The following is a 23,252-nucleotide window of genomic DNA, read 5'->3' as shown; positions in this document are numbered from 1 at the left end:
GAGCCTTGAAGACCAAGATGGAGCTAGTGGAGGGCCTTGGCAGGGAGCTGCCCCAGCACTGATTCCAGCAAGCAGGGGTGTCTCTGTGGTGGTCTGAGGGCAGCTGGGCGCTGAGAAGTGAGGGTCTAACAGGGCTCTGAGAATGCCGCCCATGGGATCACCATGGGGGTCCACCTGCCACTCAAGAGCTCCTCAGGGAAGGAAGATGGGCAGGGACTGAGCATTTGAATCACTGAGGCTCTGGATTTTCTTCCTGCTCCCTTAGATCCGGGCAGGAGGGGGCTGGCACCATGAGATTTCTGTTTTCCCTGCGCCCTGGGTGGCTGGGGCAGATCCTTGACAAGCCTGGGCAGACCCCGGCTTGTTCCCAGGCCCCTGGAACAGCCAGAGAGCCCCAGGCTATGAGCCCAGGGCCATGTGTCCCTTGCCAGCGGAGTTAGGCTGTTCTCCAGTTTCAGCCCTGCCTTTGTTCCCAGAAGTCTCTTCTCCCACTCCGAGGGAGTTCTGTTCTGTTACCCCTTGTTTCTTCACCATCCAACCTAGGCGACTGAAGGCACAACAAAAACGAGAATAAAGGTAGTCTTTGTAGAGTGCTTTACAGTGTTGGAAGGCACTTACAAAATGGTTTCCACCTACTAATTTATTTAATTCTCACATAAACCTTGTAAGGAGGAACTGTTTTTTGTTGGTGATGGTGTTTTTAATTTTTTAATATGTATTTTTAGTTGGTGGTGGGCTTTATTTTAGTCATTTATTTATATGCTGTGCTGAGAATTCAACCCAGTGCCTCACACATGCTGGGCAATCGCTTTTTAACACTGAACCACAACCCCAGCCCCAGAAGGTACTGTTTTTACCCTTAGGTAGGAGGTGAGGAGAGTGAAGCAACAGAGAGGGTGGGCCACTTATCCATGGTAACACAGTAAGTGTAGAGCCTCTTGGGATCTTGGGTGCTTGACCTCTGACCATGAGCCTATAATGTTGGGTTGTTAGAGAGCAATGAAGAGTGAAAAGTGAGAAAGTGTTTTGCTGCTGTCAGAGGGTTGAGGAAGCTATTGTGCCTCCCTCTTAGGGTCAGATCCATGATTCCCAGGAGTCTGGGTGATGTTTACTTAGTGTCTCCTCCCATGATCCAGATGACATGTTTTGTTTAATGCTAACAACGTCTCTGTGAGACAGCTTTTGCAGCCACCCTTTAACAGGTGAGGAAACTGAGACTATTTAAGAGGCCACGTGTCACTCAGTAAGGGAAAGTCATATGGCCACTCTGGTCCAGACCCCCAGTCTTCCTGATACCACTGGTTACTGGTGATGAGTTCTGCTCCCTCAAATGTTGACATATGAACATTAGAGAAGCACACGGAGGCAAGAACTTCTCGAAGGGAGAATGGGGCCATAGCTGGTATCCCGGTATCCTGAGGTATTCTGCCCGTTTACAAGTCCTAGGCTTCCTTTGTTCTGCTCTCTTCCCCTTATCTCTCTCCTTCCTGCCTATGTGACTAGGCCTAAGGGTGGGAAAGTCGGGGGGCGGGCGGGATGGTGCAGCCCAGCACACATTAATAACCTTATAGCTCCCTGTAGGGAGGGGCAATTCCTGGGACAGGTTATCTTGGCCCCTGGTTGGAGCAGGGGCAGGTTCTTGATAAGGGTGGAGGAAGGGCTCTGAAGGAATTAACATTTCAGTTCTTCAAGGGGTAGTCTCCAACTCAAAACTGGCCTCCTTGATCCAACCTGACTTGATTTACCCATCTCTGCTGACTGCTTGTCTAATTCTGGCTTCATTTCCACATGCTGCCTTGCTTGCCCCCAGAGCTAATGGTGAGGACATTTAGTACTTGCCAGAAGTCATGTGCTGGGTGTGTCACACTTGTACATCCCTGCTGGCTTTGAAAACATACTGAGCTGTTAGGCAGGCCTCTGTATCAAGAAAGCACTGAGTTAGCTGGGCATGGTGACATACGCCTGTAATCCCAGTGCTTGGGAAACTGAGTAGGAAGATCACAAGTTTGAGGCCAGCCTCAACAATTTAGCAAGACTGTTTCAAAATAAAAGTACTGGGGATACATCTCAATGGTAGAACACTCCTAGGTTCAATCCCCAGAAACACACACAGACCCCCCAAAAAGCACTGACTTTAGGATAAGATGACCTTGGTTTTAGTCCTGCCTCTGCCACATCTCCAGCATGACACAAGATGAGTCTTGGAATCCCTGCCACCTTTTCTTTCTCACCAGCGGAAGCAGAATTAAAACCAACCATATCCTCAGACCAAATACAAAAAGTATAGGCTCATGGTCCTAAGCTGGGTCTTGTGCTATGGAGGTGAGTAGAATTCCCTGGAGTGACTTCTTTGAGAGAACATATCTGGATCCCAGGGAGGGGAGTCAGGGGTATATGGGTCTTTTGAGAAACGTCCCAGCTTATTTTGAAACACATTTTACCCCCCCACCCCAGACCTGTGTTGAAGCACTATATATAAAAGTTGGAGTAATGACAGTGGTCATTCTAAATGTTTTTCAAAATAAGGGAAAGGACTTAATCATAACCAAGTGGTGTTGGGCCAGAACACTAGTCTAGGGTACTTGCAGGAAAGCTATAGGGTTTCCTCATTAAAACTGCTCCTCTCCGCTAGGGACAGTTTTGCCCACCATTTGACACTGTCTGGGGACTTTGGTTGTCGCAGTTGGGGGAGGTGCTGCTAGCATCCAGGGAGAGGCCAGGGTTGCTGCTAATAAACATGCTGCAATGCATGGGACAGCCCCCACCGAAAAACTCCTCAAGGCCAAGCTGTTGGTGGTGCCAAGTCGATAAATCCTGGGTTAGATGTAGACAGCACTTGTGTAGTGTCTGCTTCGTGCCAGACATTGTTCTAAGGGCTTTACAAATTATTAACTCACTTGATCTTTCCAGTGTTATGACATAGGAGCTGTTACTATCCTCATTTGGCAGATGGAAAATTAGCTGCACACACAGGTTAAGTAACCGGACTCAGTTCCCACCTGAGGCTGAGGTCCCACTTGGTGTGGATAAGGAGCTTAGATAGTCTGATTCCAGAGTCCACACTATGAACCACTGTGCTGTGCTGTGCCTCCTTATGGGGGCTACTGAGCTTTAAATCACATTTTCAGCTTTGAGTCCAGAAAGCCATATACCTAGAAATTTGCACATGAAAAGAGTTAAGATACCATTAGTTCCTGTACCTGGAAGATGGAGAGGGGGTGGCCAGGGATAGTTTAATGGTAAGGACTCAAGAATCCATCAGTGAAAGCTTTGTGTTTTTTCAGGTTCAGAGTGTAGCTCAGTCCATGAATTGAATGGACTTTGCTTTCTAGTCACAGACTGTGCTGTGTCATTGCAGACGTGAAGACCACAGTGGTATACCCTGCCACAGAGAAACACCTACAGAAGTACCTGCGCCAGGACCTCCACCTGATCCAAGAGACAGGAGATGACTACAAGAACATTACCTTACCTCACCTGGAGTCCCAGAGCCTCGGCATTCAGGTGACTGGCTGCCAAGTCTGAGATACTTATTGCTGTTCCTGTGCCATTTTTTTTTCCTTATGAGCATCTATAGGGATCTTCCCAGGGACTAAGCACTGTACTAAGTTCAGTGGATATAGCAGAGAGCAGAGCAGACTAAGTCCCTGCCCCATAGAGCTTACCTAATTTGGCAAGTCAGACAGAACATAAATGCATGAGGACATATATGATACAAGAGATTATGAATGCAGTGGAGAAAACTGGAGAGGATCAGTGAGATAGAGAGTCCCAGGGTGGCTGGTTGCTATTTTATACAGGATGGTCAGAGTAGGCTTCATAGAGAAAGGAATTGGCCCTGGTCTTGGACCCCTCATGAGATGCTTGGGCATGTCACTGAGGCTCTCTGGGAGTTACTGAGCAGTTTAATCTGCTAGAAGAATTTGTATCTGCTTCACATTATCCTACGACAGTCTCAAAATGACTGTGTCCTCCTTGTGTTGGATTGGGCCCACCCTGGTCCAGCTTCTTATTCCTGATTGCTCCTGTAGCAAACCAGCTGTGCCTCAGAGTAAAATACTTTCCTATCACTCATTCCGCTTTACATTTATCCCACAGAAATCAGTGCCCTGTCATCCCTGACATTTGTTTGGGCCTCTGAGCACAGGTTGGTAGAGTGTTCTGGCTGGGCCAAATATAAGTCTGTCTAGCTTAGAGATCCTGATGGCTTCTTGGGCGTAGGCCAGGGCCAGCCAGAGACTGCCTGGAATTGGCCCCATGTGGATACTCACAGTTAAATATGATTGATGATGATTGATGAGTCATTTCCTTGCCCACTCACTGGCTCTCACTGGCTCTTTCCCATTATTGCTTACTCTTGTTCTCTTTGAGCATTTCTCACTAATCTTCCCAAGATTCAGGTTACTGTAGTGGGAAGTATTCTAATATGGGGTGCTCAAAGACATTCTGGGCTCAGAAGGCAGGAAGGAGAGAGGGAGCTGCAGGGTCAGTTGTACTGGGAGGAGTTAAGGAGAGGGAGATTGGCAGAACCTGTGGAAAGGCTATTGCCTGGAGAGGCCTGTGTGCTGATAGCCCTCTTCCCTGTATCTAAGAGGACCCAGCCCTGTTATTAGCCATGCCTCCCATGCAGATTTGCACATGGTTCCTCTAACTGAAGCTGTCCTGATTTTTTTTTTTCTTTTTTCTTTCTTTCTTTTTTAAAAAAAATCCCAGCACTTGTCCTGTCTTCTGAGTGGAAAGAAAGTATGTCTCTACATTCCTGAACAGCTTCTATTCAGGGTCCTAGAGGAATCTGCTGGAATATGTGTTCTGTGGTGCTGGTTGTACTTATCTGGGAATCAAGAGAGGAAGCCCAAATGTAGTTGTCGTGAGTTATATATCTACTTTATTACACATCTGAACATATGTCCACTTGGAAAATAATACAACAAAAACTCCACTACTTTTCCATTGACATGAGCATTCTTGGCTATTTCTAGCAAGTGTATAAGCAGTCACTGCATTTATTGAGCATCTGTAGTATACCAGCTAGGCTCTGGAGGAACATCCAGTAATGAAACCTTGCTGATGCAGTCTAGCAGGGAAGATAGATTAGGAGGACTAAAACCCACCAAGGATCTGAACCAGGGTAGAGATAGCAGGGAAGGATTTGGGAGTGATTTAAGAGGTAAACCTTAATGAGGTTGATTGGACTTAGACTGGTTGACATGGAAAAGGAGGTATGAGTGTGGTATGACCCTGGGTCTTGCTTGCCTGACGAGCAGACAGTAAGATCATTTATTTATCAGGATGGAAACATGGACAGTGGAGTGGGTTTTTGTGGAAGACAATGAGTTCTGTTTGGGGTTTATTGAGCATTTATTAAATGTCAAGAACTATTCTAGGCATTTTACATGGATTACCTCATTTTATGTTCACAACAGCCCATTTGGAGATGGGACCCCAAATCCAGGCTTTCTGGCCCCAGCATCTGTATTCTTAGCTGATGACATTATTTGACTCTTCAAATTTGAAGTACTTGTAACTTTCCAGTAAAAATGCCCAATAAAAAAAGGTAGTGGGATATCTGAATCTGAAGCCTTGAGGCATTCAGCTGAAAAATCTTCATTTGTGAGCCGTCACATCAGGCTTCAGCATTGGCCTGGTGTTATGATTCTTATTCTGCTGTCTAAGAGCAGCATGGCATTGTCCTTGACTTCTGGGCCTGTTTCCTTTTCTGAAAAATGTGATTAACAGATCCTTCCTCCTAAGGTTGTTGTAGAAATTAAGAGAGGTACCATTTATCATGTGCTGCTATTTCCTGAAAAGGACCCAGGATGGAGTGCCATATCCACACCCAGGAAGAACAGGGGAACAGGCAGGCATGAGAGGGATGGACAGGTGGGGGACAAACCAGGTGAGCAGAATGGAGAGTGAGAGGAGAATGAAGAAGGATCAAGATGTCCCATGAGAAGTTCAAGGAAGAAGGAGGTTCTAGAGGAATTTGTCAGTGTCAATTAGTGCACAGTCCAGCCAAATATATACTAGAAAGTGTCCCCCACAATCCCATCATTGGCAGAGTAGCCAAGTCTCTAGGGCTTACATTTAGACGGTAGCCTTCCTGTCACCTACCTTAGGAAATTTGTGTGGATTTTGTTCTCTCTATCCCCTCCCTTTCTTCTCTGGGCTTCTGGCCATGAGACTTCCTGAGGATGCAGGTTCCTGCCACTTGCCCAGGGAACTCTCCCAGGAGGCAGGATATGCTGTGGGCTACAGTGCAGGCTCAGGAGCCAGACTCCCAGGGTTAGAATTGTGGGAGCTTATGTGAACTTCCTTGCACCTGTATTTTTCTTACCTGCAAAATGGGGACAACAATCGAAGGGTTATAGCCCTTAGAGCAGTATAAGAGTAGGGCTGCCCTTGCTGTCCCCACTCCCAGTCGCTGGCAGTCACTTAGCTTCCAGCCACTTCCTTTACTTTCACCCGCTTCTCTCTTTTTCTGCCTCACTTCGTCTTAGAGCCTCCAGCAAATCACCCCTTTGTCATCGCCTGTCTTGGAGTGCCACTGCTACTCTTAGGTTGCCTCCTCTGTACTGGGCTCTGGGCTAGGTGCTTGCACGTGCATGTCTGAATTAAACTCCTCACATGTGTAGATCCTGTTAGTCCCATTTAATTAAAGAGGATTCAGTTGCTTGCCTAAGGTGGCAGCAAAACAGTGGTGGAGCTGGACATAAAACCAAATGTCAAACCCCAGAATCCATGCATGCTCTCTGACACCCGCCGCTGCTCTCCAGTGGACGTGGTGCTTCTCTGGATGAGCAAAGGACAGCCCAGGAGGTCAGCTTATGGAGCATACCAGACTCTCCACAGTAGAATGTCACCATCTCCCTCATTTCCTGAGTTTCCCAGAGGCTTCAGGTCAGCCTCCAGCTGACTTTTTTTCCTCCTTCCTTTCTTTTTTCCCCTTTAGCAGCACATTCCCAGAGAGGTCTCTGGTGGGAGAGGAAATGCCTCTGGAGGAATCTTGGCCCTCCAGAGGGCATCACTTTGGCCATGGGCACTGCATGAGGAAACAGCCACTGGGTGTCCTCCAGACCTCTCCCAGGAAGTGAATCCCCCAGGCTTTTCCTAGGAAGCCCCCATCCTACTTTTGTGTGTGTGTGTGGCGGCGGGGGGGGGGGTGCTGGGGATCGAACCCAAGGCCTTGTGCATGCAAGGCAAGTACTCTACCAGCTGAGCTATATCCCCAGCCTGGGAGCCCCTCTTTGATGGTGGGGGAACCACACTATGATTGGCCTTTGGGTTTTGCTAGGGTCTAGAGGTCATCTGGGCTGAAGTGCTTCCTGTAGGTAATTGTAGGAGACTGGAGGCCCAGTTATCTGCAGGCAGAGGCCCTCTTCTCCCTTCCCACTGTCCCAGCTGAGAGCAAGGATGCAGTGTTGTGTGCTCAGCCATATAGGCCCAGGATATGAGGTTTGCAGAACTGGGACCAGCAAGCCCACCCCTGGCCTTCAGTGGTGCTGCCTATGCCAGCACTTCTGGGAATGGGAAGAGGACCAAGAGGACAGTGGCAGCCTGGTTGTGTCAGTACCCTGTCCTCCCTGTCAGGACATCCTCTCCCTCCTCGGTGTTTTGGAGGTCCTTTTGAGTTTGAGGAGGAAAGGGCAACAGTGTAGGTTTCCATCAGGTTTCCCTTTTGGCTGTAGACCAGTCACCTGTACAAGGGCCCTGAAGGTAGAAGTAGAGAGGAATCCAGGGTACCTGGGTTTGACCTTTGCCAGCCCAGGCCTCTTCTCAGCCTAATTTTCCTCAGAAAGCCTCTACAGACCTCTGATCAGAAGGAAACCTCTTTGCCCTCAGCTTCCTAACAGTCTTTGCCCCATGGTCCTGAATAAATGGAACCAGGGTCCATAAAGACAGCTCTTCCCTTTCATCCTGTGGATGGTGGAAGGGGTCACCACTACAGGGGCTCCATGTGGACCAGGCCTATGAGCATGTGGCAGAATGGGAGGCACTATGCTGACCAGAAAGACCCTAAAGGGCAGCCTGTCTAAGCAGCAGAGGTCTGGGATGGCCAAGAGTCAGCTGTGGTGGGAGAGAGGAAATCTCTCTGGATCCCCAAACAGCTTGTTTGTTAATCCCTGAATTTAGCAGTCATTTATAGTTTCATTATCCCTTCCAGAGGGGCCAGAGAACTTGTCTGGCCTAGCTGAAGGCAGGTGGATTTGTGAACCATCTCTTTCCCTCTCCTTCCAGTGGGTGTATAACATCCTTGACAAGAAGGCTGAAGCTGACCGGATTATTTATGAGAATCCAGACCCCTCTGATGGCTTTGTCCTCATCCCTGACCTCAAGTGGAACCAACAGCAGGTAAAGATCACATGCTGGAGTGCTCTGGGCTCCGACAACCCCACTCTGGTCATTGACAACTCCACTCCCAAGTTGCTGGCCTCCTTTGACTGCCCTTCTTCCTCAACATCCGCATCTCTCTGAGCAGATTATAATTACCCATCAAGGGATGGCCAGATCTGTCCACGGCAACAGAGTATATTCTTGTCATACACAAATACTTTTGCTTTCATGGTCACCTTAAAGACTTTTCTGGCTATGTTCTTACCCAAGAGGTGAGCTGAAGAGGGATATTCGTCTTCATGACTGCAGAGGCCATTCCTTCACTACTTAACCAACCAAGTGACTCAGACGCCATCTTCACTTCTAGCATCATCTGGAGCCTCAGGTGGAGCATTCTCTCTGTCCTCCTGAACACTACCAGATTCAGGCAGGCCCATGTTCAAAGCACAGAGAGGAACCATGATGATCAGTCCAAAGAGTCCCCTACCCCCACTGAGCTGCAGAATTGTTTTCCAGTAGCCCAGACCTCCACTTCAGGTGTTAGCTCCCCATTCCCTGGCCTCCAAATGACTCTGCTTCTCCAAACCTTTGAAGGAGCAGGTTTAGAGGTGCCATCTACACTCTCTAGGTCTCCTCCCTCTCTCCACTGTCCTCTTTCCCATTCCAGCCCACTGCTGAGTTAAAATTTGCCTTTGCCTCTTTATACCCTGAGTGTATTAGAAACATTTGTACCCTGATGGATTCAGGAACAGGCAGGTCCATCGTGTTGTGAAGATTGCTATTTACAGGCTGGAATTAGAAGGGGCCAGATAGGTAGACACAGGAGATTTGGCCGTAGATAGCGTCCTCTCTCGTCCAGTTACACTCTTGGAGTAACCTGGGCTTGGGTTTGCCATCTGCCCTAGGTGGGCCCATCTAGTTTCTGTGCCTTCATCTGGTCATGAGACCCATGCAGAAATGTTGTGGAGCCTGGGCCCTGGCTGATTCTTTGTGGAAACCCTTCTTGTTTTCTCAATTGTGACCTGTTCTTTAGGACGTTAGGACATATATTGAGCTCACCTGCAATTTGCTTAGTTTTTGATTCATTGAACTTTAAAGCTACTGCCCCCAGAAGGGGTTTAAGGCCTGTGGTTGAAGTATAGGGACTGGATTTTAGCTCAAAGCATCTTTTGTCTCTTGATAAGAGGCTCATGGTTATTCTCAAACGTGGCTCAAGGGTGGTAGGGAATGCAAAGAGAGTTTCCAGAAGTTGCAGCATGGAATGATGATTTCTTAGAGCCAAGCAGGATCAAAAAAGATAGCTTGTGTGTGGGGTGTTGTAGTGAAAGGGGCCAAGAGCACACCAGACCCCAGTCTCCTCTTCCCTTGTGCCTGCCTGGGCCACCTTCAGGACTTAAGGAAGGGAACTTGGACTTGCTCTGGAGGTGGTTGAAGAGCTAAGACAAGGCCCCAGAATCATGACCACAAGGTAGCTCTGCAAACCCCCATCTTTCTTTAGATAGACTAAAGATCCTGAATTAAAGTCTGGTCATGGGAGACAGGGGTGGGAGAGGAGGAACTTTGGCCTCACAAAACTCTTGAAGACTAAAAGAGCTTGTGACTGACTGCAGGGGCATTGCAGCCACAGAAAGACAGTAAGGATGAACTTGTACATCTCCGTTTCAGAAGCCCTGAATGCATCTGAGTCCAAAATGGGAAAATGATCAGTCATCTGATCCAAGGATGGCAGGAAAGCTATGGGAATTATACTGGGTTCTCAGTCACATAGCTGGAGCTGCCTGCCCTTGAGGGGAGTAAAGGGGCCAGTTTAAATGTCAAACCTTCCATGATATTAATGCTAATATGGTCCTTCTTAACCTTTGCCTAATTCATTTTTTAAAAAATATTTTTAGTTGTTGATATACCTTCATTATTTATTTAGTTATTTATATGTGGTGCTGAGGATTGAACCCAGTGCCTCACACATGCTAGGCAAGTGCTCTGCCACTGAGCCACAACCCCAGCCCCACCTTTGCCTAATTCTTGCTTATTTTTTAAAGGTGCCATATTTCAGTGCCTCAGATCTATGACTTGTAACATCACTGAACTTTTTTTTTTTTTTTTTTTTTTTTACTATTGGTACCAAGGATTGAACTGAGGGGCACTTAACCACTGAGCCACATCCCCCAGTCCTTTTTGGTTTTAATTTTTAATTTGAGACAGGGTCTCACTGAGTTGCATAGGGCCTCACTAAGTTGCTGAGGCTGGCTTTGAACTTACAGTCTTCCTGTTTCAGCCTCTGGAATTGCTGGGATTACAGGCTTGTACTACTTCACATAGCTTTGAATCTCTGAACTAGATTGCTCCCTTAGAAGTTGGCAACATTCCCAGAAAAAAAACAGGCCACATCTAGGCTTCTATTCTTCATCCTGGGGCCTGGACTGATTGAGGGGGAAGTGCTTCAGCATTTGTTTCCGGGGCGCCTTCCTGGCTCCCTTGAGTCTCTCATAGCTTCTCCTGGAAGTATATTTCCCTTTCTTCTTTTTGTCCTTTCATTCTCTTCCCTTTCTCTTTCTATTCCTTTCCTACCAAATCCCTTCATATTCCCTAAGCATGTGCTCCACTCCTAGCCCCTGGAATTGTTATCTTTATTGTCCCCACACTGAAACCTATATATTTACCCATTTGTTCTTTCTTCCATCCACTCAATAAATGTGTATCAGATGCCTAATGTTGCTAGACGTTATGCCACCCAGAGCTTATAACAACATTCCTTCCCTGGTTCTCTTAAGAGATCACTGGTTTTTTGTTTTGTTTTCATTTTGTTAGTTAATTTGTGCCCATGGTAAAATTGCACATAATATAGGGAATGTTCAGTGGGATTAAGTTCCCCCACCCTGCTTTCTTCCCTTCCTCAGAAACAATCATTGTTTCTATTTCTTTGTATCTCCTTCCAAGGATAATTTTTGTATATTGTGTGTATAAATACACACACATATACACACACACACAAACACACATGCATTTTCGGTTCACATAGTTTGTTCTTTAAAGTTCCCAGACCAGGGAGTCTTTCCTCTAAATCACTCCGGATGTCAAGAAATGACTCTCCAATGCTCCAGTCATCCTCTGTCTTGCCCCTTGTCAGGAAATCATTAACTTTGATTTCACTGTCCTGCCTTACAAAGAGACTGACTGTGTCTATCTCCCCAGAGTGGTCAATGGGCCACCTTTTAGGGTGCCAGTCTCAGGCCCTAACCCACCTTTTTGCCAGGCTTTTTTCAGATCATTTCTATGGGCCAGGAAGCACTTTGGCTGCCTGCAGAAATTTTGGGGTTATGTCTGCTATCAAAGAATGGTTTCTTTTTGTTCCCTCACACAGCCTGTGAGCTGACACCCAACACCAGGCTCCATGCCTCATTTCATTCCAATGGAGCAGAGAGATGTGATTTAATATCAGGTTTGGGTTTGTCAACAGACATCATCTAAAACAAATGATACTATTATCTGGGTGTCCTGTGACAGTGAGACGTGGTATAGCTGAAAATGTGCACACATTTGCAGATGTGCGTGCACACACACGTGTACACACACACACACACACACACACACCCAAGTCAAGCAATTTTTTTTCCTGGTTTCTCTTTGGACTCTTCCCTAGTATGAGAGTAAATTTCCTGGATACAGGCCATAGGAAGAAACTAAGCCTTCTTGGGCTTATCTCTAGCAGGGTCTGTCCGGGAGAACCTAGACTCTTAGAACTCTGGATGAAAAGAATGGCAAGAAGATACTATTTCATGGTTGGACATAAGGCAGTTGGGTCCCTGGGGATTTGACTGTGTGACTCATGGTCCCCATATTATCTTCATGAAGAATCCAGCAGGTCAGACTACAGCACTGGGCACTGCTGAATTCTCCCTGAGCCTCGGCCCTGGGAATGTTGGCCTGCCTGGCACTTGAGTGTGATAATCAGGCAAGGCCAAGGTTTGGGGTAGCGGGGAGGATGTGAGAGGGATTTCTGGCCAAGAGGAAGAGTTCATTTGCTCTCGGGCACAAGATATTGTTGACTCTGATTCTTTGCTCTGTTGTGACCTCCAGGTTTTCAGACAGGCGCCGTTTTCAGGAAGGACAGCAGGAACGGCCACCCCTGAAATGTTGATGGGGGAGGAGAGAAATGGGCTAACTGCTGTGGTGGTGTTTGTTGCTAAGCTGGCCCCAGGCTCCCATTCCCTCCTTCACACCTCACTATATCCCACACACCCCTTCATGTGCCTTCATTCCAGATAAGTTGGGCTACTTGCCCCCCGACTTCTGTGCCCTATACAGTCTTGACTCTGAGCCTCCTCTCTCATTGTTCCCTCTCCCAGAATGTCCTTTCTATCTTCTTTTTTTTTTTGGTAGTGGTTTTGGGATTGAACCCAGGGCTTTGTGCATGCAAGGCACGACACACTCTACCAACTGAGCTATATCCCCAGCCCTACCTCTGTCTTTCTTTCATCAAACCCAAGGCCCAGAGCTTCATACTTACGAGGCAAGCACCCTAGTACTAAGCTACATCCCAGACCTATTTTTATTTTGAAACAAAATCTCACTAAGCTATTCAGGCTGGCCTCGAACTTGTGTTCTTCCTGCCTCAGCCTGTGGGTTTCTGGGATTACAGAATGTGCCACTGTGTCCACCTCCTACCACTTTTTCAAGACCTAGATCCCCTTCCTTCTCTTCCAGGAGGTCTTCCTGGATCATCCCAGCGAGCAGGAACCTTTTATTCTTCCTCCTGTGTTTTGATCACTTTATTTTGATTGTATAGCTCAGTGGTAGAGTGTATGCTTAGCACGTACAAGGACTTGGGTTCAACCCCCAATCTTCTCAAAAAATCAGTTATACTTTATGTCTTACAGTAGAGTAACTTAAGTACATGGATTAGATTGTAAATTCCTAGAGGAAAAGAATTCTTCTTGAGCTTCCCTATAGCCTCCCCTCTCCCCATCAACTCTGAAGAATGGGTAATACTGCTGCAGGATGTTCTTTAGAAGGAAGAATACACAGAAATCCTGTTCCTTAGATAATCTTGCTAGCCTTGGGCACAAGAACACCTACACTGCCTGGGGACCAGTCCTCCATGGGGTCTCATGGACTGGCTGTGGGGACACTGTGTGCCTTGGGGGTAGGAATATCAGGACTGGCAGCCTGTCCCTGTGAGGCCCAGAACTGTTCCCATTCCCCTTGGTCTCTGTGCAGCTTGATGACCTGTACTTGATTGCCATCTGTCATCGCCGAGGCATCAAATCACTTCGGGACCTTACTCAAGAGCACCTGCCGCTGCTCAGGAACATCCTTCGTGAAGGGCAGGTAAGTTGCTTCACCAAACCACATTGAAGTCCATTGTTAGACTCAAGATTCCAGTGTGTTCCCTGGGCCTCTTTCCTCGCTCTTCCCTGAGTGTGTCTTGGAAATGGCTTCTCTCTGTATGCTAGTCTTGTACTGTGTTAGGGCTCATTAAGTTGCTTCACAAGGGTCATTGGTCCTGGCCAGCCCTCTAAACTCTACTTTTCAGCCACCTTTCCTCACCTCCAGATCAGCCTCCCTGTCTTTTTCCATAGGCTTCATCTGGTATGCCCCTCTAACCTCCATTCCAAGACTCTTGCCCCTACCATTCAGGATCACCTGCCTCGCGCATGATAACCACCTTGCACCAGATGGGTTTCTTGGGCTTTAGGGCACATGATTTTGACTTGTATATATGCACATATAAGGCAGAGAGCAGGTTGATTCCATGGCACCTGATATTCTAGGATACTTTCTATCTGAAACATTTGTTCAATCTAATGAAATTTTAAGAGCATTAAAAGGGGCCTTGGGGCAGGGGAAGATGGGAGGATCTTGGGTTGTGGTTATGGCCTGACATGTTGGCCCTAACTAGCTGAGTGGCCTGGGACAGTCATTTCACCTCTGTGGACCCCTATATCTGGTTGGGATCCCTTCTAAATACACCATTCTGTGGAACCAGATATCAGCCCTTTTTTCATTTTTAAATATGTGAAGATATACACCTATATGCCAGGAGCTGACAGCTACCAGAATACCCAACCCAAAGAGAACTCTGCCACTTTCTAGCCAGTGCCAGGGCTCTGCCCAGATCCTACTTCCCCTGTCACTGTGCTCTGGCCTGTTTTCCAACACCTTCTTGCCCATGGCACCCTCTTCTGACTGCATTTATGTTTTTGAAGCAACTTATTTTTATCAGGAAGTAACCTCTGGATCTATCCATGGCACAGAATGATGTCTTTCTCTTGTTGAGACACTTGACCCACTCCTCCCTGTCCTGGCAACCTCATCCCAATAGACCAGCCCTCTTTATTCCAGGAAGCCTTTTGGGTGCTTTGGGCCTGGTCTCACCTTGCTGCAGCAATTCCTGGGCATGAGGCCTGAGTCTTTCTCTTCACCTTTGACCTCATCAGGGATCTGCCCATGAAGGAGATCAACATCTTCTCCTAATTCCAAGTCTTGGGGGCTCCTGAAGGAGACAGGGGAGGTCAGGGTAGATAGAAAAAGATCTCCCTCTGAGCAAGGTGGAGTGGGCAGAGAGAACCTGGGCCAAAGTAAATGTTTTCCTTTGGTGAAAGGAGCCCAGCTGCAACAGCCCATCTGTCTGTAGGTCACCCTTCCCATATCCTTTCCCCCGCCTTTTCCCTTTCATCAGATTCTCAGCACAGCCCCATCTCTGTTGTTTCCAAGCCTTTTTCCAAGAGAGTGTAGATATATTTCCTCCCACCTACCTCATGGTTTATCAAGTGCTTGTAATTAATTCATCCAGGGGAAGGACAATATCCACAGTCTTGGGAACCTGGGCCCTATACTTCGAAACTGGGACTTCCTAGATTCTCAAACAAAGTAATGTTTTATCAAGGTTGTTGTAGGGAGGCCTGAGAAGATAGGCTCTCTTCTGTTGGGGGAATGAATGTCTCAGCTTTGCTGCTGCCTTTGTTGATTTCCTAGAATGGAAGACAGAGGGATCTGAAGCAAGCAGAGAGCCATTTGGAAGGTTTTTATATGCTATCCCAGGCTAGCCTGTGCTAAGACAGGAGGAGTGCCTGGGTCGGGGTCCTGACACTGGCTAGTGGGCAGCTTGATAACACTTTCTTGCCTCCCCTTTTCTCATCAGGAAGCCATCATGCAGCGCTACCAGGTGAAGGCAGACCACCTCCGTGTTTACCTGCATTACCTGCCCTCCTACTACCACCTACATGTGCACTTCACTGCCCTGGGCTTTGAGGCACCCGGTTCCAGTGTAGAGCGGGCCCACCTGCTGGCCCAGGTGATCGAGAACCTAGAGTATGACCCCACACACTATCAGCAGCGCACTCTCACTTTTACCCTCAGAGCTGATGACCCCTTACTCAAGCTCCTACAAGAAGCCCAGCAACCCTGAGTGTGCCAGGAGAGGGCACATTTGTTTGTGGTTTTGGGCAGTGTGGAGGCTATGTTTTACTCCAAGGGGATTTTAAAAACATTTATTTTGTACTGGTTTATTCCTTATATGTGAATAAAGTATTAGGCTCATCTGTGAAGACAGATAGCATGATCTGGGGAGGCAGATGGGGAGGGACAACAGTTGGGCAGAGCAAGTGGGAAAGTCCCCCGGAAGGGTGGAAAGTCAAGGTTGTGGCTGTAGCTGGAAAGTGACAGTACCCTGGAAGGGTGCTGAAAGCTTGCTCCAAGTTCCTGTACTCACCACACTTGTTGGTTTCTGCCCTCCTCCCTGCTCACACTCCTTCCTATTGTGCTGCCAGGCCCTCTCCCACCAATTCGCCTTTGGGGAGGTCCCCCAAAATACCAAATTCAAAACCTCTTCGGAAATAGTCTATAGAGGCTTTAGATGCCACTTCCTCCTTCCCTCGCAGCCCTGGTGTCACACCCTGCATGTGCGTTAACCCTGTAGAAAAACTTGCTGAGGAGGATGGGGGATTAATGCCTGGAAGTGGGAGGGTTTTAATGAGAATCTGATGATGCAAGCCCCAAAAGCCTGCCTTTGCCTCTGTAATTTGGTCAGCTAGTCTCTGGCCTTGAGTTTATTATCTAGGCAGGAAGACAAAACACTCACGTGGAACAGCCAGAAGAGCAAGTGCAAAACAGTGTTATCAGCAAGGGCAGTATAATATGGTTTCAGTTGAGTACAAAAGCTCCTGAGGAGCTTGGGTTCACAGTGTGGTCAGTGCTATAGGTTCATTAGAATCTGGAGGCCAGGAAGGGTCCTTGACAGATCAGAGAATGATGACCAGACTTGGAGCCAAGGGGCTTATCTGGGAAGGGTGATATCTACCACTGCCCCAGCAGAGCAAGGACACAGCATGCACACATGGGTACTCTCCAGCACAAAGTACAAGTGTATCACAGTGTTAGAGGGGCTGGCATTTGCTGTTTGATCAGGGTAGAGCTGAGGCTAATGTGGCCTGCTCAGAAAGCTTTATCTGGGCCCTGTAGTGACAACAAAAGGAAAGCATTTGGCAGAGGGGTGGCTGTCACTCTGTCTCCTGGGTGTGGGACCCAGGAGGCCTGGATTCAGAGCCCAACTCTTTTCCTTGCAGGTGAGGCCCTCAGCAGGTGGCACAAGTGCTACACCTGCCCTAGGCCCACACTGCCTGCTGTGGAGAGCAGGACGTGGACCCTGGTGGTGAGGCCTGAGTATGAGTGGTCTCCTGACCCACCCTTCCCTTCAGCTCTTCAAAATTCCCAGGATTCAGATAGTGAGCAATTGTTTTAGGTAGTGACCAAGACAGGTTTCTCAACTGCAAATCCAGCTGGATCGATTCATGGCCACCACACACCTTACCAACAGTATCCTGGATCAAAAGCACATACTCCTGAGGGCAGGACCACAGGTCACTGCTGGGCTTTTGAGGTCAGGAGCCTGGCCTGAGGGCTTCTCCCAGAGCGGTTTCCAGCTGGCAGGGCTGCTCCCTGGGGCTCAGTTCCTCTCCCTCCAAGCCCTGGAAGGGTAAACTGACCCCTTTCCTCTCTGAAATCAGATGGTCCTGACAAGCAAATACTGTTGCCAACTTCAGTACTGCAAAGGTGCCAAAGTGAGGACTCCCTCCAGAACACACTCCCTCTGCCACATCACATGCTCCCCACTACCCACCCAACTGTGCTGCTTGTGAGTCCCGGCCCCTAGCTTGTGCTGACCTTTATGTTCCATGCCATCGTCTCATGTGTCTGCCCTGTGGTGGATGGCTGGTAGGAATTTGATGGCTTGATGCATAAAACTGTGAGGAGGAGCCAGGCACTATGTCACATACCTGTAATCCCAGCAGCTCAGGAGACTGAGACAGGAGGCTTGCAAGCCCAAATCTAGCTTCAACAACTTAGCAAGGTCCTAAGCAACTTAGTGAGACTCTGTCTCTAAATAAAATATTTTTAAAAAGGTGGGGACAGGGGATGTGGTAAGTACCCCTGGGTTCAGTTCCTGATTAAAAAAAGAAAAAACACCTGTGAGGAGGGATGAGTGATGGGCGGGCCAGAGCTCTTGCTGGACAAACTAAGCTAGGGGGTCACAGCAGAAAGGGTGGGGAGTCTGGAGAAGCAGGGAGTTCCCTTCTAGGCCACAGATCCAGGCAGAAAGAAGCCCACACCCTGGCTGGCTTTCTGGCTCTCCTGCAGGTTGACCAGTCCTGCATGCTTTTTGGTTCACTCTGTAAGGAGGAGCCTTTCTGGGATAGTGTCCCCTGAACTCCTCCCAGTCTGTTATCTTCCCAACAGCACAGAGGGATCTTTTCTCAGAACCTCACTGCTTATTTTTCTTATTCTGAATAGGACAAGCCTTTGCAGGAGTTCTGGTGAAGGGCTCCCCCCTCAGCCAGCCAGCCAGCACTGTGTAACTGCCATCTCCAAAAAACTAGGGCTTTCCATAGAACACAGCACCCTTGAGTCCCATCACCCCCTATTCCTCATCCCACTGAGGTTCCTGCCTTGCATCTGGCCTGGAGCTAAAGGTGCAGAGGGTTGGCTGCTGTGCAGAGTACTGTCAAGATCCCAAAGCACATATGTCTTTTTGGGGTAACCCTTCCTGTCACACTCTCCTACATGACTTGTCCAGGTAATATCACATGCATCACCTCTTATTCCTACTTGTAACTGTTGGCTTGTCTGCCTTCTCTACTGGCCTGAGGGTAGAACTTGTTTTAGTCATTTCTGTCTCCCCAACACCTAGGATACTGTCTGGCTCAGCAAAGCAGAGTTTAAAATAAATCAACATTTATTTCATGGGACCCTCATCCTTGTTTCCTTTTAGAAATAGACTCAGGATGCTTTGTCCAATGTAATGGGGTGAATGTTAGCTCCGGGAAGCAGAGACTTCCGGTCCTTTGTTCACCATTTATCCAGGATCTAGGACAGTTCCTTGCCTATAGTAAGTGTTCAATGGACACGTGGTGAGTGAAAGAAAGGAACTGGGCTCTGAATCCAGGCCTTCTGGTTCTCAGACCAAGGGATGCAAAGTAACAGCCATTCCTCTCTGCCTCACACTATTACCTCCTCTGAGAGAGCACAGTAACAGCCATTCCTCTCTGCCTCACACTTTCCCACTGCTATTACCTCCTCTGAGAGAGCAAGACACAACATCCTCAGCTTTATCTTGACCAAATAGCAAATGCTGATGGTCCTCTGCAGTGGTCCTCTGAGCTGGAGAGAATGCCCTCACCTGCATCCTGTGTCCCTGCTCTGCCAGAGCAAGGGCAGATGTTGCCCTTCCTAGAGTGGCTTTTAGTCCCCAACACATGGCCTACTTCTTTCCTGGGTTGGTTCGAGAAGAAAGAAGTAGTTGCAGGCATGAGTGCTATTGTTCCTTGGCTTTTATCCATTTGTCCCAGAGTTTCCTAATAGAGCAAAATTGCCATTTGTCAATATGAAACTGAGAAAAAGAACATATCCAAGCTCCATTTTTCATGTTCCTGTTGAATAAAAATCTCCAAGTTGAATAACAAATCAAGAAACAATTACAAAGTATACTTTTTTATCCAAAACATTTGAAAACAGGCTTCTCTTGATATCCAGGGGATTTTGGTTCCAGGACTGGCCCCCCTCCCAAGATGCCAAAACCCTCAGATGCTCAAGTATCTTACATAAAATGTTGTAGACTTGTATATAAAATATCTGTACTTCTAGATTATTAATAATATATAGTACAATGTAAGTGCTATGTTACACTGTATTGTTTAGGGCATAGTGTCAAGGAAAACGATTATGTTCAGTATGGATGCAGTTTTTTATGCATATATTTAATTAATTTATTTACTTATTTATTTATGCAGTGCTGGGGCTCAAGCCTGTGACCTTAAGGAGGCGAGGCAAACACTCTACCACTGAGCTAAGTACCAGCCCTTTCTCTAATATTTTTTAATCTGAGGTTGGTTGAATCCACAGATGTGGAACTCATAATATCCATGAGGATTATCCATGGGTAGAACTGACTGTATGTCTATTTTATCCATGTAGGTCTACTAACTCTTCGCCCAGAAAGGATTCTTTTTATTCTCCAAATGTATACATAGTGTTAAAATGTCCTTTTTTAAAATAAGAAGATGGTAATAATTAGTGGTAGTTGTTTTTTAAGTATCCTTACTTATAAAATAAATGTCAACAACCCTAAGTTTATTCCATTATTATTGTTAATGAAATTATGTTTTATTCTGAAATGTATCAACTTGAAGTTACCAGTAAACACTGTTAGCAGGGACTAAATTGGCTTAAAGCTTCAAGTGTTTCAATTCCAGTTTAATATAATAAACAGGTTTTGGCATCCAGCTTTTTTTTTTTTTTTTTTTTTGGCAAGGACTTGGACTCAGGTAGGGCTCATATGGAGTTTACAATTTCATAAGGAACACAGGCATTAATTATGAAAACTGACAAAAGAAATGACTGTCTTGAAGGAGTAGTGAAGTCTATGGGAGCCTAAACCAAAGAGGAGCTAAATCTGTAATTTCTTAACTAATTAACTTCTATTTTAATTGATAAAAATATATTTGTGGTGTACAACTTGATGTACTTTTGTATTCACTTTGCATACCTTTATATACACTGTGGAATTCCTAAATCAAGCTAACACATGCATTACCTCACATTATGCATCATTTTTTTATGGTGAACAATTCTCTGAGCTTTTTTCAATTATACAATACATTGGTATTAAAAAGAGTCACCATGTTGCACAATAGCTCTCCCAAATTTATGCCTCCTGTTTAACTAAAAGTTTGTATCCTTTGACCATGTACCATCCAGGCCCTAGAAACCACCGTCTTGAGTTTAATATTTTTAGATTCTACTTATAAGTGAGATCATTTGGTATTTGTCTTTTTGTGCTCTTACTAAAATTTGATAATCATCAGCCAGATGACAAGCACAAGCAAAGTTTCACAAGTCATGAATAGGACTCAGAACCAAGCTCATCTTGGGGCACACATACAGTGAGAGCACTGGCCAGTGCTTCAGAATCATATTGAAGAAATGATGGGCTGTGGTGTAGCTCAGAGGTGGAGTACTTGCCTAGCATGCCCTGGATTCAGTCCTCAGCGCTGGGAGGAAAAAGAAAGAAAGACAAGACAACCAAGGCTCAGGGGAAACTTCATAACATTCTGTTTCTCTTCTGCTTGGAAAGCACAGTGGTCCCATGGCTCCAGCATAAACTCTACATCATAACCAAGTATGATCTTGGGCAAGTTACGTAACTCCTCAAAATAAGTGTGACAATACTGCCTATCCTGGGGCTAGGGTTGTGGCTCAGTGGTATAGTGCTCGCCTAGCATGCATGAGGCACTGGGTTCGATCCTCAGCACCACATAAATGTAAAATAAAGATATTGTGTCCACCTAAAACTTAAGAATAAATATTTTTTTAAAAATATAGTGCCTATCCTATCTAAGAGGCATTTGTGAGGATTAAAGAAGAAGATTTTGGAGACTAGTAATATCACTCAGTAAGTATGAGCAGCTATTTTTCTTGTGTGAGTAACCTAATAATCAGATATTTTGACTAGCTAACTTGTATAGCCTGAATGTGTCCCTCCTAAAATTTGCATCACAAGATGATGGTATTAAAAGATGGGACTTTGGAGAGGTGATAAGTCATGACAGCAGAGACTTCAGGAATGAAATTAATGCCTTATAAAAGAGACCCCAAATCCAGGTGTGGTGATGCACACCTATAATCCCAGCAATTCAAAAGGCGAAGGCAGGAGAAATGCAAGTTCAAGGCTAGCCTCAGCAACTTTGTGAGACACTGCCAAAATAAAAGATAAAAAGGGATGGCGATATGGCTCAGGGGTTAAGCACCCCTGAGTTCAAATCCCTGGTATAAAAAAAAAAAAAAACCCAAGAAATCCCTTGCTCTTTTTAATCATGTGAGGTGACAGTGAAATGTCCATAAACCAGGAAGCAGGCCCTCGGACACCAAATCTGGCACCTTGAACTTGGACTTTCCAGCCTCCAAAAATGTGAGAAATAAAGTTCTGTTGTTTATAAGTCATCTAAGCTATGGCATATTGTTATAGCAGACCAAATGGACTAAGATAATATTAAAAATAACTCTATGGTGGGGTAGGTGGGCCACGCCTGTTTTCTCAGTGGCTCAGGAAGCTGAGGCAGGAAGATGGAGGGTTCAAAGCCAGCCTCGGAAACAGCTCTAAATAAAATACAAAGTAGGTCAGTGGTTGAATGTCCCTGAGTTCAAGCCCCAGTACCCAAAGGAAAAATAAAATTAAAAAAAAACAGTGATTAGAAGGCCCATGAAATCCCAGATGATGATGTAAACCTGAGATTTGGCTTGATTTAGTTTTTGTACTGGGGATTACACCTAAGGGGTATTTTACTACTGAGCTATATCCCTAGTCCTTTTTATGTATTTTATTTTGAGACAGGGTCTCTCTTAAGTTGCTGAGGATCTTGCTAAATTGCTGAGGCTGGCCTGGAATTTATGATCTCCTGCCTCTGCCTCTGGAGTCGCTGGCATTATAGGTGTGCACCACTGTGTCCAGCTTCAGAGGTTTTAAAGGAAAAAAAACAAGAAATAAACTTTCTGTGGTTAATTTATTGTGGCCTAAACAGAGGCAAAGTCTGCATGAATGATGTCTTGGGATCTCCTCCTGCCTAAAGGTTCCTGGAATGCATTTTAGCCTTTGCCTACTGGCAGGTTTCTAACATTGCTATTGAGAAGCCTGGGAACAACTCAGTTCCATGGCCCAGCCATATAAATCTGATAAAAATAGGAGCTGAAATACCATCCTGGAGTTACTATTTTTAAAACGTCTGAGATGCTGGATTGAGCTTACTTCTTCAGACAGCATCTTACTGTTCCTTTCTCCTCCTGGGCAGGATGTTAACGTGGCACATGAGAGGGACAGCTGCCAGAAGCCTGGGAGGCACATTTGTTAAGCGTCTCCTTGTCTGTTGCCCACACCCACTGTCTTCCAGGGAGTTGTTGCAGGGCCAGCCCTTCCTAGGTCTAGATGCACCTGCCCCCATACCTCTTTCTCCTCTGTCTCCTCCCTCTGCTCTAGAGATACCTCTGGTTGCTCTAGCAGAGAGGTGCCCTACCATATCCACAGGAGAAACTCAGATGAGGTAAAAGGAAGGCAGAAGAAGTGGGAATGAAGTGGCACGGCTTGGAAGTGGGCTGGGATTTTTGTTCTATAGCTTGCCTTGGCCTACTCTCACCACAGCTGACCTCCAAGAGGAACAACAGTTTCCATGAGCCAAAGTCCTGATTGCCCGATCACATTGGCTCTTGGTAAGCAGATTGTAATGTCCTGTACACTGACTGAAGGAGTGCAGTGGAGTTGGGAGGGGCTTCAGAACTCAGTGCCTGAAAGCAGCAGAATTGCTTTTCTCCTGCCTCAGAGATATGACTTTGAGGGAGCAAGCTAAACTTCTGACTGTGCCAGTAAGAAACTGGAG

At 46.6% G+C, this 23,252-nt stretch overlaps 1 protein-coding gene across 3 annotated transcripts in view; it reads left to right on the top strand.

The window, feature by feature from the left end:
* Nucleotides 1-15,878, top strand: part of Dcps (decapping enzyme, scavenger) — a 38,086-nt gene extending 22,208 nt beyond the window's left edge. For all 3 annotated transcript variants that reach the window (XM_076846189.1, XM_076846188.1, XM_076846187.1), the window contains 4 exons: nucleotides 3,359-3,504; nucleotides 8,236-8,349; nucleotides 13,549-13,659; nucleotides 15,473-15,878. In XM_076846189.1, the coding sequence (XP_076702304.1) occupies nucleotides 3,359-3,504; nucleotides 8,236-8,349; nucleotides 13,549-13,659; nucleotides 15,473-15,739 (638 nt within the window). In that variant the 3' untranslated portion in view covers nucleotides 15,740-15,878. The remainder of the gene's footprint in view (nucleotides 1-3,358; nucleotides 3,505-8,235; nucleotides 8,350-13,548; nucleotides 13,660-15,472) is intronic.
* The last annotated feature ends 7,374 nt before the right edge of the window (nucleotides 15,879-23,252 follow it).

This window comes from Callospermophilus lateralis, chromosome 2 (genome assembly GCF_048772815.1).
Source record: "Callospermophilus lateralis isolate mCalLat2 chromosome 2, mCalLat2.hap1, whole genome shotgun sequence".
NCBI classification, from domain to species: Eukaryota; Metazoa; Chordata; class Mammalia; order Rodentia; family Sciuridae; genus Callospermophilus; species Callospermophilus lateralis.
This window is presented reverse-complemented; position numbering and strand designations above follow the sequence as displayed.